This window comes from Mesoplodon densirostris, chromosome 13, assembly GCF_025265405.1.
Source record: "Mesoplodon densirostris isolate mMesDen1 chromosome 13, mMesDen1 primary haplotype, whole genome shotgun sequence".
Classification (NCBI taxonomy): domain Eukaryota; kingdom Metazoa; phylum Chordata; class Mammalia; order Artiodactyla; family Ziphiidae; genus Mesoplodon; species Mesoplodon densirostris.
In genome coordinates this window covers 14,735,957-14,752,108 of record NC_082673.1, presented here as the reverse complement: position 1 = coordinate 14,752,108, position 16,152 = coordinate 14,735,957, and the positions used below count along the sequence as shown (strand labels likewise).

At 42.1% G+C, this 16,152-nt stretch overlaps 1 protein-coding gene across 5 annotated transcripts in view; it reads right to left on the bottom strand.

Moving 5' to 3' along the window:
* Nucleotides 1–16,152, bottom strand: part of SULF1 (sulfatase 1) — a 164,197-nt gene that overhangs the window by 46,180 nt on the left and 101,865 nt on the right. For all 5 annotated transcript variants that reach the window (XM_060115978.1, XM_060115974.1, XM_060115972.1 and 2 more), the window contains exons 5-7: nt 15,713–15,952; nt 6,595–6,746; nt 3,988–4,157 (exon numbers count right to left, since the gene is read on the bottom strand). In XM_060115978.1, coding sequence (XP_059971961.1) covers nt 3,988–4,157; nt 6,595–6,746; nt 15,713–15,952 — 562 coding nt within the window. The remainder of the gene's footprint in view (nt 1–3,987; nt 4,158–6,594; nt 6,747–15,712; nt 15,953–16,152) is intronic.

The window sequence follows — 16,152 nt, the reverse complement described above, 5'->3', positions numbered from 1 at the left end:
CTGGGAAGTGCAGTAGGTTCGCAGCCATAGTGAAGGGCTCTATGGTAACGGTGATTATAGGTGATTATCACGACGGAGGCTCCCTCAGAACTCTCAGAGGCCAGGAGTGGCTGAGCCGCTGTCTGATCAAACAGTGTCTTCCGTCCGTCTGTAATCTGTTCTCATTCTTAGCTGGCTGGCATAACCTCTAGCCTCAATATGGGACTGGCTTCCTTCCTTTGTTGGAACGGTGAACACCATGGAAACCTGATACATTCGCTGCAGGCTGAGGGGGTCAGATAGCTCTAACCCAAGGCGGATGAAAGGCATCTGGATAATGCCTGACCACCAAGGAAGGTGACCTCCAGGAAAGCGTTCACATGGCTTGCATCCCCCCGCCGAAAGGGGAGAGCCTACAGCTTCTCGTTCTGTTTTCCTAGGGCCTGCCGAATTCTGCAAAGCACTTAACTTCTTGCATCCCTTTGCTCGAATGCCTTGCTCTTGTTCTCGCTAAGGAAACCAGCCATTCAGGAGCTCCGAGCGCCACAATGGAAAGCTTGTCTTCAATTTGTCTCACTCCTTTTGTGTGAGGACTGAACTGTGAACCTGCGCAGTCACTCACAGTGACAAGAGACACACACGGACTCTCTCCAGCCCTTTCCTCCAGCCGCAGCCGGGGAGACTTTGACAACAAAGATGCCCTGAATTCAAGGCTTCTGAGGTCTGCAGGAGACACAGCGGATCTCCCCATTCTAGGTGCACAAAGCCCCGAGCTCAGCAGCAAACAGAAGCTGAATCACTCATCCCACTGTGTGGATTTTCATTTTCTATGGCTACGAGTGTTCTCCAAACTGGCACTTGCCTATAGCACATTTTGCACCTGGCAAAGATAACACAGCCCAGGCTGGTGCTTCTCCTGTCTGTGTTTTTAGAATAGCCAGGTGTGAGAGCCTCATCAATGCGGGTCTTAGCTAGTCAACAGACTTGTCAAGTCACGACGGACAAGTATCAACTCGTCCTTTCTCTAGCTGCTTTCCGCGAACGTTAAATTGAACCAAACAAAGCAGCACTTTTTGTAGGTCAAAAAAGATCCAATCCGGAAAGAAGTTTTTTATGGTTTGTCTTAACAGAAAGGATCAATGAGAATTAGCATCTATGAAGTGGCTTCTGTGTCCCAGGCCCAAGGTGGGGCCCCTTTTAATTGTCACTCATGACATCACGTCAAGGTGCTAGTTATTACCCCCATTTTACAGATGAGACAATGCAGGTTCTGAGAGCTTAAAGAAACGGCCCACAGGCTCAATGAGGACAGCTGAGATAGGAACCCACGCTTGTTTGGCTCCAAGGCCTGAGAACTTTTCACTCTGCCATGTGCAGATTTCACTTCATACAATCACTACTACGGCACACAGGTGGTTCATTTGAATTAAAAAGGAATAATAGAAACTTTGCATGGGAAAATGATCAAGTCACATATGATGTCATTCTACCTTTACTAAATGGCCTCCAGTGACTCTCTGCTTACGGTTACATACAAATTACACAAATTCTCAGTATTCTGTGAATTTCTCTTTCTACCTTTATCCCTTATTGCTTTCCTAGGTCACATCTTAGACGGCCTCATTTACATGGCGACCACTTTTCTACGCCATATTCTCTTCCTGAAATCATCTACTCAATCTCTGCGTATCAGCTGCAGAAATGTTGCCCATCCTTTGTGGCCCCCTTTGAATGCCTCCTGGGCCCTGAAGTTTTCCTGGTTCCTCTAAAAGATGGGCATGCTTCCTCCTCCAAACTTCCACAGCCCCTGGGATCCCTGCTCTAGTACTTACTTCTGGGCCTGCTGCTGCTAAGGCTATTTGGACACTACCCCCTAGAGCAGGGGACCAGAACAAACTTATCTGTAAAGAATCATACAGTAAATAGTTTATGTGCTGTAGGCCATACGGTATCTGCGGCAACTAGCAACTCCACGGTTGTATTGCAAAAGCAGCCATAGACAATACCTAACTGTATGAGCATGGCTGTGTTTCAGTAAAACTTTATTTATAAAAACTGGTGGCAAGCTGGATTTGGCCCCTCTGTGCCAACCTCTGTCCTAGTTCATTGGGTCTCCAGGGTTAGCAATTGTGTTTTCCCTGTGCCTATATCCCTGCTGTGTTGTACAATGTCACAGGTGGCGCTCCATAAATATTTGTGGAACTAATAGAATTTTAAATTGCTGGAATCAGCGATACTTTTTTTTTTTTTTTTTTTTAAAGCTATTGTTGAGGCCCCGAGAACTTTGCAGATTCCTCTGGTCCTGCACTGCTGTCTGTGCATGCCGCTGAGCTGTCAGAACCTCTTGACCTGTGGCTGATTTTCCTGTAGGCTCAGGACCTTGCCCTGAAGCTTCAAAGGCAGGCTGACTCCTAAGGAGCCACAAAACACATTTTGTCAACCCTTGTCCTCAAACTTGGGAAAACATCAGTGAAGTTTACAGTTGTGGAAAATCACCTTAGGCTGAGATTCTGCTAACGCAACAAAGGGAGAGATTTCTGACTCAAAAGAGAAGAGAAGGGTGGGTCCCAGGGCATGGAAGAAGCCTGCAAAAGCCTTTTTCTCTCACTTGCAAATTACTAAATTTGCAAGTGACTGGTAATGGAGAGCCACTCACCACTCATGGGCTTCATTCATGAATTTAGTTGCATAGTTATATGTAGGGTAGGTTTTCAGAGGCTTGTATATCCATCCACAGGGTTGATTCCAAAGCACAATGGCTCGTCCAGACCGTATTCCCCAGATGCTGGGGCAACCTTCTTTGTCGACAATATCTTATGCATCAAAACACTTTCACCCTCCAAGTTCCTGGGCATGCTCAGTAGGGCACCCACCCTGGCTTCATACGTATTGTCAGTTCTTGTCTTTCTTTCTTTCTAAGTCACTTGATACGATAGAGAGGATCTAAGTACCACTGACCAGGAACCAGCAGTTTATTAGTCATAATAAGATAAAAAATAAGAATAAAAAGAAAAAGTTTTCCAGGGATATGTCTTGACCAGCAACTAGAATGCCTTCCGTAGTTACTTACCTCTTTTCGTAAGGAAGTACATTTAATCTTTTTTTTTTTTTTTTTTTTTTTCCTGTCTGGGATCATAGCTAGAAAATCAGTGTGGATGAAAAGGGATGATATTTAAGCACAAACAGATGAAGAATGTATTCCGGAGGTTTAGTGATGAAGGAAACACATCAGTACCCTCTTCCCTACCTCTCTGGTGGTCAAACTTTCAGCAGACACAGAGCCAACTGCTCTGCGTAGAAGACTGTGCATTATTGCGATGGATAAGAAGAAAGTGTGAGCACAGAGTGAAAGTCAAAGTCACGTCCTTCGCTGCCTAAGCATCGACTTTGGCTAGTGAGAAGGATCGGCATATTACAGCTCTCTGCTCTGTGTCCTGTCCCTGTATGCCATCAGCCCTCTACTCTGTGCCTCCCCACCCCCTCCTCTTAAAAAGAAACATCAGGTTATTTGAAAGCCTGACCTGAGAAGGCCTCTCGGGCAAGCCCACTCCAGCTGCCTCTGTAGCAATGCTAATTGCACATCTGCGGCAAAGCTGCAACAGTCCATGCCCAGGAAATCCACCCAGGTTTTTATAACCAGACCAGGGGTTGCCACCCAGCTGCTATGAGACACACACTGCTTGATCATTATTATGATTCGATCACGTTTGTGAATATTATTTAAGACAACTGAAGGAAACCCTTGATCAAAATCGCCCCCCATTCACCCCGCATGCTTCTCTTTCTTTTCGTTTAGCCGCTTACAAATGTGGATGTGATTCCTAATCAAAGCACCTCGACAAGCCCTTGAGTTCAGGGTCTTCCTGTTCCGCGGTCTCGGGGCAGAAGCCGGTGTTCCTGTCTCGTGGAGATGCCGCGTGGAAGGAAACGGGGTGCAGGGGAGAAGCGAGATGGGGAGCAAAGGAGGGGCCCGCATTCAGCAGGTCCGGAGCTGAGGGTATTACTCACATGTGTTGGGAAGCATTGGGGTACAGTTTTGAAAACTGTGGGGCTGAGTCCTCGGGGCCGTGGGGCGCCGCGTGGCTGATCACCATCATAATGGGCCTATGGGGATACATTCTCTTAGACATTTTGAAGTAATTAATGCTCTCGTTAGTGATTAAGTCTGTGAAGTAGTCCTGAAACATACATTTGACACAAAACAAAAATTACAAAAGGTGACATTCATCAGATCACATTTGAATACTGTTTTCCCTCAGAAGCAACTCACTGAATGAGGAGGTAAGATCTTAAGCAGTAAGGGAAACTACTTCCCAAAGGAGCAAAACATCTTCCGGAGACAGAGAAAATCAGCTGCCAGTTACCTTCTGGGTTTGCTAAAGTGGTAACGTGCACAAACCTTTTTTTAAAAAATAATGTGCAATTTAGGAATTAGCAAAAAAAAAAAAAAAAAAAAAAAAAAAAAAAAAAAAGGGTCAGGTCCCGTTTGCCCAAGATAATGATCAGATCTGGCAATACAAATGCTCCAGTACATGAAACACCGGATACATATTTCATTCTCAGGTTTCGCTGATGTAATTCTTTGACAAAAAAAATTTAATTACTTCAAGGGCAGGAAACACCCACGCCCACTACAAATTCACAGTTGCAGAACACACACACACAGACACACACAGGCATACACACACATGCGTAAATGCACAAACAAAAGATCTTTTCCTTAAATTAAAAATTCACCTGTGAGAATTACATAATAAATGCTAATGAAAGTCGTGGCCAAAATCTGGGTGCACAGGGAAAAGTGGCAACATTTTATCAATTAATTTATTTGAAACACTCAACATGGGGAGTAGTTGACTTCCTGCAGATTATACTGTTCATTGTGCAACTAAAATTATCCAGCTGTTGGGATTAGAGCCTAACTTGTTAATAAAATGACTTAAACCGGCAGTCCAAGGGGCTGATGCAAAGCAATAAGGGGAAGAGAGGGAAGAAATGGAATAAAAAAGAAAAAATGAAAACTTAAAACACCTGCTTCCTCTAAGTGTGTATCACTGGCCTGGAACTCCAGTATAAAGTTTATTCAGAAAGTGTCTAGGCAATGTGCACCGTCAGAGGCTTCTAGGCATGACTAATCACATGTAGATTCAAGGACCAGAACAGCTGCAAAAGCAGTGCCCAAGGGACCAAATCTGTGCACATGTCATTGTTAGGACAAGTCCACAGGCTAACACCTTTGTCCATGGGAGTGTCTGTTTCATTCCTTTCCTCCCTAAAAAAAGATACATATTCTTTTTGACACAGTTGTCTTTGACACTTAATCAGCTGTGATAACGGGCAAGTTACGCTGATTTAGTCTTTGGAAGGAATCTTGATTACTTTGCTCTCCTTAGGACAACAGGGAAAGAAAGGTTAATAGCTTGAACAGAAGCCTGACAAGCATCCCCACAGATAAAAAATGAGCAGTTACAATTATGGCACTTGGTAGGACAGTGCTCAAATCTGCCTCCAAGGTCCCTGCCAGCTCTCAACTTTGATGAGTTTGGAAACCTATTAGCAATGTTTGTGAATTGCTAATACGCATTCATTTGCATGCGTTGTTTTCTGAAGGGTATGAAAGAGTGAGACGTACACCCTCACCCCAAGTCCCCTGTGCTCAAACCAGGCCAAGTGGAAAGACAGCAATGTGCCAAAGTTAGATCAGGTCTCCTCTTTCTGACTTCTACTAATAGCTGTTTCATAGTGACCTGTGCTAGATAGAGCAGATTCTCGTCTTCTTTTAGATAAATGAGGAAGAGATGGATATGGCTAGGAGGGAAGAAGGCATTTTAGGCTAATTAGCAGGCTAAATTCAAAGATATTTTCCCCTCCACTCTTGCGATCTGGAAATAGTTTTATTTTAAGTTGGCAATCACAAAACCTGTGTGACTTCTACAAAGTCTAATCTGGAATCCATTTGTTAGAGAACCATGGGACATGTCCATTTCATTTTCTATGACCTGATTTGGAAATCCTAGGATTGAATTGTGGGGCATGTCCCTTTCAGTTTCTATGAACTGATTTGGAAATCCTAGGATTGACAGCCTTACAGACTTTTGTGGACTCTAGCTGCCATGGGGCAGGTGTCCTTGTCAATATCAAAGTGTGACCAGACAGGAGTAAAAGCAAAGAATGTGGTTTCTCAACTTTTGATTATTGCACTTGTCTGCGTTATTCTTACATCTAAATTGGAAGCCACAGACAGAATATACTTTCACCCCAGTGAAAAGCAAAACAGCATGAGATGAACATATGATCATGTGGATAAGTCCTCTAGAGGAGGAAAAAACCAAAAATTATCCCAAGACAGAGTGGAGGCATCTATGATTTTTCTGATAATACTTTCATCAAAGGCTGATTGCCTTTCATCCTAATGGGGGAAAAATCACTATTCAGAGTCAGTGCTCCTAGAGAGGCTTTTTCTTGCCTGGAGTTTAAAATTACCTTAAAATTTCTCATTCTAATACTGTGAGAATGTAGAAAGCCAATCTAGTGTATGGGCTAACACACTGAAAATGGCTTTCCCCCATTATGCACAAAGTAAATTGATGCAGTGTAAAAGTGCCTGAAAATTACCTTCGCATAATCAAATCCATGCTTTTCTTTGATGCCATTGCGACAAACAGTGTAATTATAGAAACGAGAATTCTTGATTAATCCAAGCCATTCTCGCCACCCAGGAGGGATGTAGCTGCCATTATATTCATTGAGGTATTTTCCAAAAAAGGCTGCAATGGGAAAAAAGGATTATTTTCTCATATGAAATGATTAAGCATAACTAAATGCATCAACATGAAATTATGACTTGAAAAAAAGGCAGTGAAACAAAAGTTAACCTGGTAACAGTGGATGCCAGAATAACATTCATGTAATACTTTGATCCTTTAGCAAGGTGACGCATATACATTTTCCTTTTGAATAAATAAAAGTACCGCCCAAGTACATGGATTATAGTTCAGTAAAATCGCCATCATGAGCATGATACTCTGAGTGCAAGTGATAACAGCAGAATGTACCTTTTTGTTAAGTTGATATAACAATCAGAGAAGTAGCCAGTATGAAATTTGGAATACCGAAAGCTGTCTTTGTGATAAAATAAGTTTTCTAACTGTTTGAGAGTTGCGAATTACAAAAACGCTATTGAAAAACTTGTCTTTGTTTTTGCCTATCAGGACAGTACACATTTTCCCAGCCAAGGAACCGTAGTAAACTCCGTTTATATGGGACGTGGTCAGGGTTTTTATGTCACATGTATTTTATGTCATCGGTGTTTGCATTATGTGTATTTTGCAAATGTGTTTATTACTGATAATCGAAAATTCTAGCAACATGGAGTTACAACCTAGACGACTAATTTTCATAGAATTATAGTAAAATAGAGGTATATGTGCCACAATAACTCCACTGCTCGTTGAAAAGGCCACCGGAAGGACTTCACATTTGTAACTTTGGCATGGTCACACCCAAGAAAGGCCACTGTGCAACAGTGGGGTCGGAGATCTGGGATCTGTCCCTCTTTCCTGATTACTTGACACCCCTCATGGGGGCCCACTGTCTCCTGACTGGCTTTCCTATGCAGGCTCCAGGGTCTTTCCATTCTCACCGCCAGCTTCCTGAAGACCAGCTCGGGTCACATCACTTTCTCATGATCTTGGATGGCCCCCCGCGCCTGCAGAATCACATTGAGTTTGACACCTTGCCATCCAAGCCCTTCCTTGCCTCTGGAAAAAAATCCCTCTTTCCAACCCCATCCTGCATGTCTCTGTGAATCGCCCCTCTCTCCAGTCAACGTGTTGCCTCTACTTGTTCTGGTTTCCACCTCTCCACCTTTGCCTGTGCTACTCTCTCTGCCACCCTCTGCATGAATCAGCCCAGAGCAGAAGCCATTTCAATTCCAGTCTTTGCCCCGATCCCACAGCACTTTACTTCTGTGGCTCTGAAGCTGTCTTCCCTTTCTTCCTTGTGGTAGAGTTATGTTCACGTAGAAGCCTAATCTCCCTAAAACTGTACGGGTTTTGAGGGCAAACACTGCCTTGACCTCCCTGCTCTCATCCTTGCATGTAGTCTAGGGGCTGCATGAATTTTTGTTTCTTCAACTGGGCTTCATGGAGCCCCATGTCTTCTGGGGATGGTACCTGTTCTGGACTTGTTAAATGTTGTGTTTTCAATTGAGCTATGATTTTTTTTTTTTTAAAAGCTGATTTGGTCTAAATATTTTCATAGAGGAGAGCTTCAGAGTTAGAAAAGTTGACACTTCCCATTGGATTTACTTTCTTTGAAGAGCTGACTCAAGTCTGAGAAACACAGCAATGTTTATTTGTTGAATGAATATTTATATGTTGAATCTGCAAATGAGTAAATCAATCAGGTGGTCAATTAGCCAAACACCCACTGCTGGAGGATTCTGCCAGGGTCCCTGAGCAGATGGACGGGTGTGGGACAAAGTGTCAGAGGGTCTCATGTCAGCTATGACTCAGGGTTTCCCTCTGAGCTGGCTCCGAGCAGTAGAAATTCTTCTAATGAGGAGTTCTCGTCTTCAGAGACTCACCACCTTTTCACATTGAACCACAAGATGATTTTCCTTTCCGACAAAAGGCAACGTGATTTAAGAGTCGCAGGCGGCGGACCAAAGCCACACCCCACCAGCATGACTTCAGAACGGGACTATTTCCAGAAGCCTTTCACTTAATAACCTCAAGCCCAGCTCTTTCCCCTGGCCTGCTCCCCTCCCCAGGGGTTTTTCCCACTTCTCTCTCTTTTTGTAAAAGATCATAGTGGTTTGCAATATAAAACCTGGAGCCAGCTTGCCTGGGTTCAAATCCTGGCTCTGTTATTTGTTAGCTATACTGCCGGAGGCAAGTTACCTAACCTCTGTCTACCTCCGATTCCCCTTCTGGAAAAACATGAAGATGATAACAATAATAGTGGTACAAAAAAAAAAAATAGTGGTACGATCGTTGTGAGGCTTAAAAAGAATTAGTACATATGTAAAGCACTGAAAACAGTACCTGGCACGTAACAAGGGCTTATTAAATGCTGCCACTGCCAGTCTTATGATTACCATGGCTACGATCATTAACCTTTCAATGATCTGTGCTCTGATTTTAAATAATTTACCCTCCTGTAATGCAAGGAAATCCTGTTCTAGAGTTCTGCACTTGTGCATCTGAAAACATTGCTTGAGAGGTTACATAGTTTTCTTCCCCAACCTGATTTACTTTGTGGCAACAAATTCTCTCCCAACTGGCTGACCTTTTCCTGCTTAATTTGTTTTTAGATTTTTTTTTTCCTGCTACTTTTAGTTTTGTTCTGTTTTTTTTTTTTTTTTTTTCCTCTCAGGGAAGCCATAACAAGTCATTCCTGCCCTGCCCTCATCGTTTTACCCGTTAGATTATTTAGGACTGTTTTCTACCCATTGCCATGGCTATTGCCCTTTCTCTTAATCCTCCCCTTATAAACTATTCCTTGAAGTCTCTTAATAGGCCTTGTTATGTGCTTTAGAACTCCCTCCAGGTTTTCGGTGTCTTTGTGTTAATGGGGTGTAAAAAATGTATTCAGTATTCCAGATGTTGCCTCACCCGCCACACTGGTTCCAAGAGAGACCGGGGACCTCGTGCGTCATGGGGCAGCACCCAGTGTTGTCAGCTTCAAGTTACTTGGCCTTGCTTGTTGCCTCCTAAGACCGAGGCTCATTTGTGATCACCCCTGGCCTCCTTCAACATTACGCTTCCTGGCAGTGCTCTCCAACTGATTATCTGGGCTTCTAATTATTTTCCTCCAGATGTATTAAATCTCTTTCTCCCTCCCTGAGATGAACTACATTTTCTCGCCCGTATTGCCATTATATTGGGTGTGGTTGGAAGTTTTTCTATCCTTTGGCACTGGCAATTCAACCCAACTTAACTACTGTCTGAATATGTCACTAACACACCACCTACCCCTCCTTCTGTATCATTCTTTTCTTTGGGCCATTAAACACTTCCCTTCACAGCTGTTTAAGAAGGTGGCAGGGGGTTGTTGGGTGACAGGGAGAAAGATCAGAAAGACCTGATTATAATGATTGTTGACTTCAGGCCATGCTACTTCTGTCCGGGACTCCCTGTTACATAATACTTAGAAAAATTCCCTTGAGCCATTTGAGCCATTTGGCAAAAGCATCTGTTTTTAGGTCGGCAATAGTACCTACATAGACAAAAGATTTCTGATGCTGTAGGGAAGTCAAATCTTAGTGAATATAACAAATGATATACTAATTGAGCTTTTACTCCATGTATTATTATTAGATTTGGGGTGGCAGGACTTCCCTGGTAGTAACTAAAAATTTACATAATGTTGAACCAAGTTAAAATTATGATCTACTCTTAGGTGACCTCGTACACATGAGTCTGGCTTCCCCAACTAGATGGTAAGTGTAGCAAAGACAGGAATCTTACTTTATATCTCTTCATACACCAATGTCTAGCATAGTTCTAAGCATAGTGTGGCTCAATAAATAGCATACTATGGTATGCTATATCTTATGTCTGTGTACTTATCAAAAATCGATAATACCATAATTCATAAAAATAATATTACTTGTCTTACTTTTAGTGAACTCTACGTTTTAAAACATCTCATATTAGAGAATAAATAAATATACTTGCTATAAGTAACATAAATAAAATTTGTAATGTAAAAAGACATGAAACTAGAAAATTGATTAATTTGTCTACATTGTTTTGTTACAAAAAGAATTCTCTCCCAAAATTTTTACTGCAGGTCTCTATTAAATATTGGCCCTTTCACCCAGTGATACGAAGAAGAATTAGTATGACTAAACTTTAATTCACATGTGATTTTACATATCCTGTATTATGATTATAATTTGAACACTACCATTTTTAAAGGAATTAATATGATTATAGTGATTATAGTAAAATTACAATATATAATAGTTTTGGACAGGAAAACAATCTCTGCATTATATAGGTTGGAAAACTGGACTGGACAAGTTCTCAAAACAAGTTTAAGGCAGAGTAAGGATGTGACTCCAGTTCTCCACCATTCGGTTCAGGGGTTTTTTTCTTACACTTGTTGCTACCTCTCAAATATGGATTATTATATACAACCAAATGTAAAATGGATAGCTAGTGGGAAGCAGCCGAACAGCACAGGGAGATCAGCTCTGTGCTTTGTGTCCACCTAGAGTGGTGGGATAGGGAGGGTGGGAGGGAGATGCAAGAGGGAGGGGATACAGGGATATATGTATATGTATAGCTGATTCACTTTGTTATACAGCAGAAACGAACACATCATTGTAAAGCAATTATACTCCAATAAAGATGTTAAAAAAAAAACATGGATTATTACTCTTACCTTAAAATTTATGCCAGGTTTTACATTCATGTCTATACCCTCACAAGAAATTTAAACTAAAACTTTTTTGAGCAGATAGGCAGAATTTTCCTTTTTATGATAGATAATCCAGTATTGTTCCCACTATACTTAGAACATAAAATGCAATAGACACGTTACTGTATTTTCCCTTCTTAAACATTTAAGCTGTTGTAGAGTCATATTTTCCATGAGTAAAGTTAGAAAAATTTAAGTTACAGCCAGCCCAAAAATAGGCCTTGGTTCTGAAAAAGAAAAATCATGTCACACAATGGTAAATACAATATTGGATCAATGCAATTCATTTAAATCCATGTATTCTGGATGCCTCCCAAAATAAGCCTCTTAGTAATTTGTCTTCTCTGAGCTGTTCTTCATTAAACTGATTGCTGCTTTGTGCTTTTCTCTAGATGGGTATTTATGTATAATACATAGTTCAGTTTCCGTCATTATTTTTCTTAGGTTCTCAGCTAAATGTTCCAAATAGCGTATTCATTATTAGGAAAACATTAAAATCGTTATATATTGGCTCCTCCCACCTCCCCAACTAGTTTAGTGGCTCATAAATATGCTGGTTTAATACCTACTCACCAATTCTCTTAACTTCCTAAGATGTCTGTCATCCTGATGTGCTTATTTGTGGATTTTCAAATGGTTCTCTGTCCCTGGTTGGATCGATAATTATTGTCACAGAGACATCTTTACTTCCTAATTGTCTGAGACATGTCAATATTTTCCCATCAAAGATGAATTTAAATTATGTAGCTCATTATCACTGCCATTTTAGTCTTCCAATTTTTAATTTTTCTGATTTACTAATGGGCACATCAACACTTATTTTCCTGAGTGTATATCATCCATTTTCTATTCATAGCTAAGTGTTTGGACGAGTCCTAAGTGTTTGGAAAAGTCCTGTTTCCCTTAAAGAATTCCTTTTACTTTACAGGATGACTCACTATAAATTCCATTATCACCTAAGTGTCTAGACCCCTGGGAAGAAGGTTGGCTTCAGAATCTGAGTTAGTTTCCAGGAGCAAATCTCCTCTCCCTGAAGAAGACAACTGATTGAAGCAGGCCTACTGGGCTGCACCAAAGGACTGACAGTTGTCCCCGGGAAAGCCTGATGGTCTGCAGCTTCATCCTAGACTTAACCCATAAGGTTAGGGTAGCATACTGGAAAGAGGCCTGAAGACCAAGGTCCTGTTGCCCGCTCTTCCTGTTAGAACATCAGATGTGTCACTTCAGCAAGTCACCTTAATCTTGTAGGTCTAAATTTGTTCGTCTGAGAACAAAGGAATTGAAAAACTAAATTATCTCTGAGTTTTATTCAAGCTCTTGTAGGGTGGACACAGCATAGGCCAATTGAAACAAGTACCAGAGTACACTCCACTTCTTAGAAGCAAGATGTGTTTTTTCTTGGTAACCCAGTGAGCTGTGTAAGGGATGGCATTTCCATTTTTGCTTTTGCTATCTGGTAGTTCCAAATATGCAGCCTTTCTCTACAACTCCGTGGCATGTCTGCAGATTGCATATTAACCTTTGCCTTGATTTTAACTGGTTCTACCTTTCGTTTCCATTCGACAGTGTCCTTATTGCTCTGTATCTTATTATGTTTTATGTGTCTCTGCCAGGCACTTCGGAATGAAGCATGATAGAAATATATGTAAAGAAATAAGATAAAGAAATAAAGAAAGAGGAAAGATGTTGGAGTCAGGTGTGCTGGATTCAGTCTGTCACTGACTAGCTTGTGACCTCAGATAAACCCTCCTGAGTTTCGGTTTCTTCACTGGCAATATGGGCAAATCCTTTCAAAGTTTCCGGAAGAATTAGGTGAGAAAACTTAGCTAAAGTGCCTGGTACAGAGGAAGCAAGCATCAAATATCAATTTCCCTTTTTTCCCCTTTCTTCCCCACTGCCCAGCTTTACTGAGATATAATTGACAATCAAAAATTGTAAGCAATTATACTCCAATAAAGAAGTTTAAAAAAAACTTTAAAAAAAAATTGTAAGGTGGAACTTCCCTGGTGGTCCAGTGGCAAAGAATCCGCCTTCCAATGCAGGGGACGTGGGTTCAATCCCTGGTCGGGGAACTAAGATCCCACATGCCGCGGAGCATCTAAGCCCGCGCACAACAACTACTGAGCTCACGTGCCTCAACCAGAGAGCCTGAGTGCCGCAAACTACAGAGCCCTTGTGCTCTGGAACCCGGGCGCCACAACTACAGAGCCCACGCACCCTGGAGCCTGCGTGTCACAACTAGAGAGAAGCCTGCGAGCCGCAGCTAAGACCCGATGTGGCCAAAAATAAATAAATAAATAAATAATCTTTTAAAAAAATTGTAAGGTTTACAGCCTGATGGTCCGCTACACGTAGACATTGTGAAATATTAACCACTGCCAAGCCAATCAACATATCCATCACTTCACATCTTTGCTAGTTTCCATTTTTTTTCTTTGTGATGAGAACGTCCAAGATCTAGCCTTTTAGCAAATTTCAAGTACACAATATAATACTGTCAACTATAGCCACACTGCTGTTCACTATCTCTCGAGAACTTATTATCTTCTTTTTGCCCTTTCTTGATTTAGCCCTGAAATGAATTAGCAAGTCCTAATCGACAGTTCTAAGTTCTGGGCAGGGTTCTCTGTGTCACCAGCATCTCCATTTCCTAGGATGAACACTGTCCACACCGGTCTGGATACAGTGAGAGTTCTAATTCCCTAAGTTCCAACTCTCTCCGTCTCTCTATGTCTGCTACTAGGAATTAAATTATAAGGGAGCCTGGGAGTTGAAAGGCACTGATTTCATACAATGCTTCCCACAAACGAAACACAATTTGGTGGTCAAAATCAGGAATCAGGCATCAGGGGACCATTTCTGATTTTGCTTCTGAGCTGGTCACACAGTATTTGAAATCCCCACATCAGTTATAAAATGGAGCTAAGTACATTTGCTGTTTATGAACCCTACAGGGATGTTTGATAGATTTGCAAATTGCTTTAGAGCTTGCAGGTGAAAGGTGCTATAAACTTAAATCACTTATGTGGGAAAACACACTCAGGATAAGGCACTCTGAGTAACCTAGTTTCTTTCTGAAGCGTAAGCAAACACCCTTGAGGCTCATGGGAGGAGTTTCTTCTGTGAGTGGAGCTCTTGAATGCCTGTGGATGACAGTGCTATCATATCCACAATCAATATTTTCATCCATAAATAACAAGTATTAAGTGCCCACAAGGCGCTCTACAAAGAAGCAAATGGCCACCTATTTCCTAAGTCCAGTGGAAAAGATTAATTTCACTTTTAAGAGATTTGAGAGAATACATTTATCTGATATCCTTTCCTTTTAAATCTTCAGAATAGAGAATCTGTAGACCTGAAAATCGTTTTCAACGTTTTAATTATGACCCCTTAATTCTTATGAATACGTCTAGTTGGTTCTGAAACAATTATTTTTCATTAAAGCCCCTCAATCAATATCTTTCTTTCTTTTCATAAAGAAATGCTCAGAAAACCCAAGGAGAGCATATAAATGCTAGGAGAATAAAGGCTTTGGGGGCAACCTGACAGGAGGGAGCCTTGCTTCTTTCTTACACTGGTATGATGTTCCTGACCTCTCTGGAAGGAGGTTCCCAGTTTGCAAAAGACCAACTAACCAAACCGCTCATCTTTGTAGGTTAAACAGTGAGAGAAGATGTAGCAATTGGGATGCCCTCCTGTCCTGGGAGATCGGAGCGAACACTTGAGATCTAAAAGTCACCAAAACTAAGCTAAAGAAAGTCCCAATCCTATTAATTATGAGTAAATAAATAGATGAATCAATAAGGTACACCTCATTGGATGATTTCTTTCAGTTACGACCGAATTCAGTAAATAATTTTGATAATCTATTGTGTCCCAGATCCTGGGGTAGGTGTTAAGCAATTTCAAAGCGCTTGATGATTTCTCACCCAATCGGCAGGAATCTGCCAACAATTAAGACAAGCCTCAAGCTGCGCTGGGATGCCTGGAGATTTGGAAGGTTGAGGTAAGCACGTTCATGGGATGAAAACTCTTCTGTTGCAGGTTCTCCTGGAAAATTCCAATTGCCGGGTGCTCGGATGGGGACAACACTTTCCTAACATGTCTGCTGAGAATCACTGATTTTTCTCTAAGGGACCTCTCTCTGGGACATTCATCGAGGGAAAAGTAGAGGATGCTGAGAGACACAAGCCTCGGCTCCTTCCACTTAGGGACTGATTGGAACTTCACATATTTCACCATACAGTGCATCTTGCAGAGGTGCGCTACCAGAGGTTCACAGGCTGCAAAGCTCTCCCTTTACCTGTTCTGTAGCCGGTGCTGTTCAGATAGACAGCAAAAGTCCGCGGCTCGTGCACTGCCTGCCAGGGTGGGGAGGAGCAGTTCTCATTGTTGGTGTAGGTGTTGTGGTTGTGCACGTATTTGCCCGTGAGCATGGAGGAACGGGACGGGCAGCACATGGGCGTCGTCACGAAGGCGTTGGTGAAGGTGGCCCCCTCGCGCTCCATAATCTTTCTGGTTTTGTTCATGACTTGCAGGGACCCTGGAAGGCACAATGCCAGCATGGTTAGCAGACAGCCCCGCACGATCACCCACCGGTGTCCCGTCACTCGGGGGCTCTGTTCCCCCTGCCTTGTGAATTTCTCTGCCTTAGCTTGAAGGAGTCTATCATTTGACGAGCTCTCATTTCTAGAACAAAATGCAACGTTTGGGATGCTGCCATCTCAAGTATTTTGCAGAATA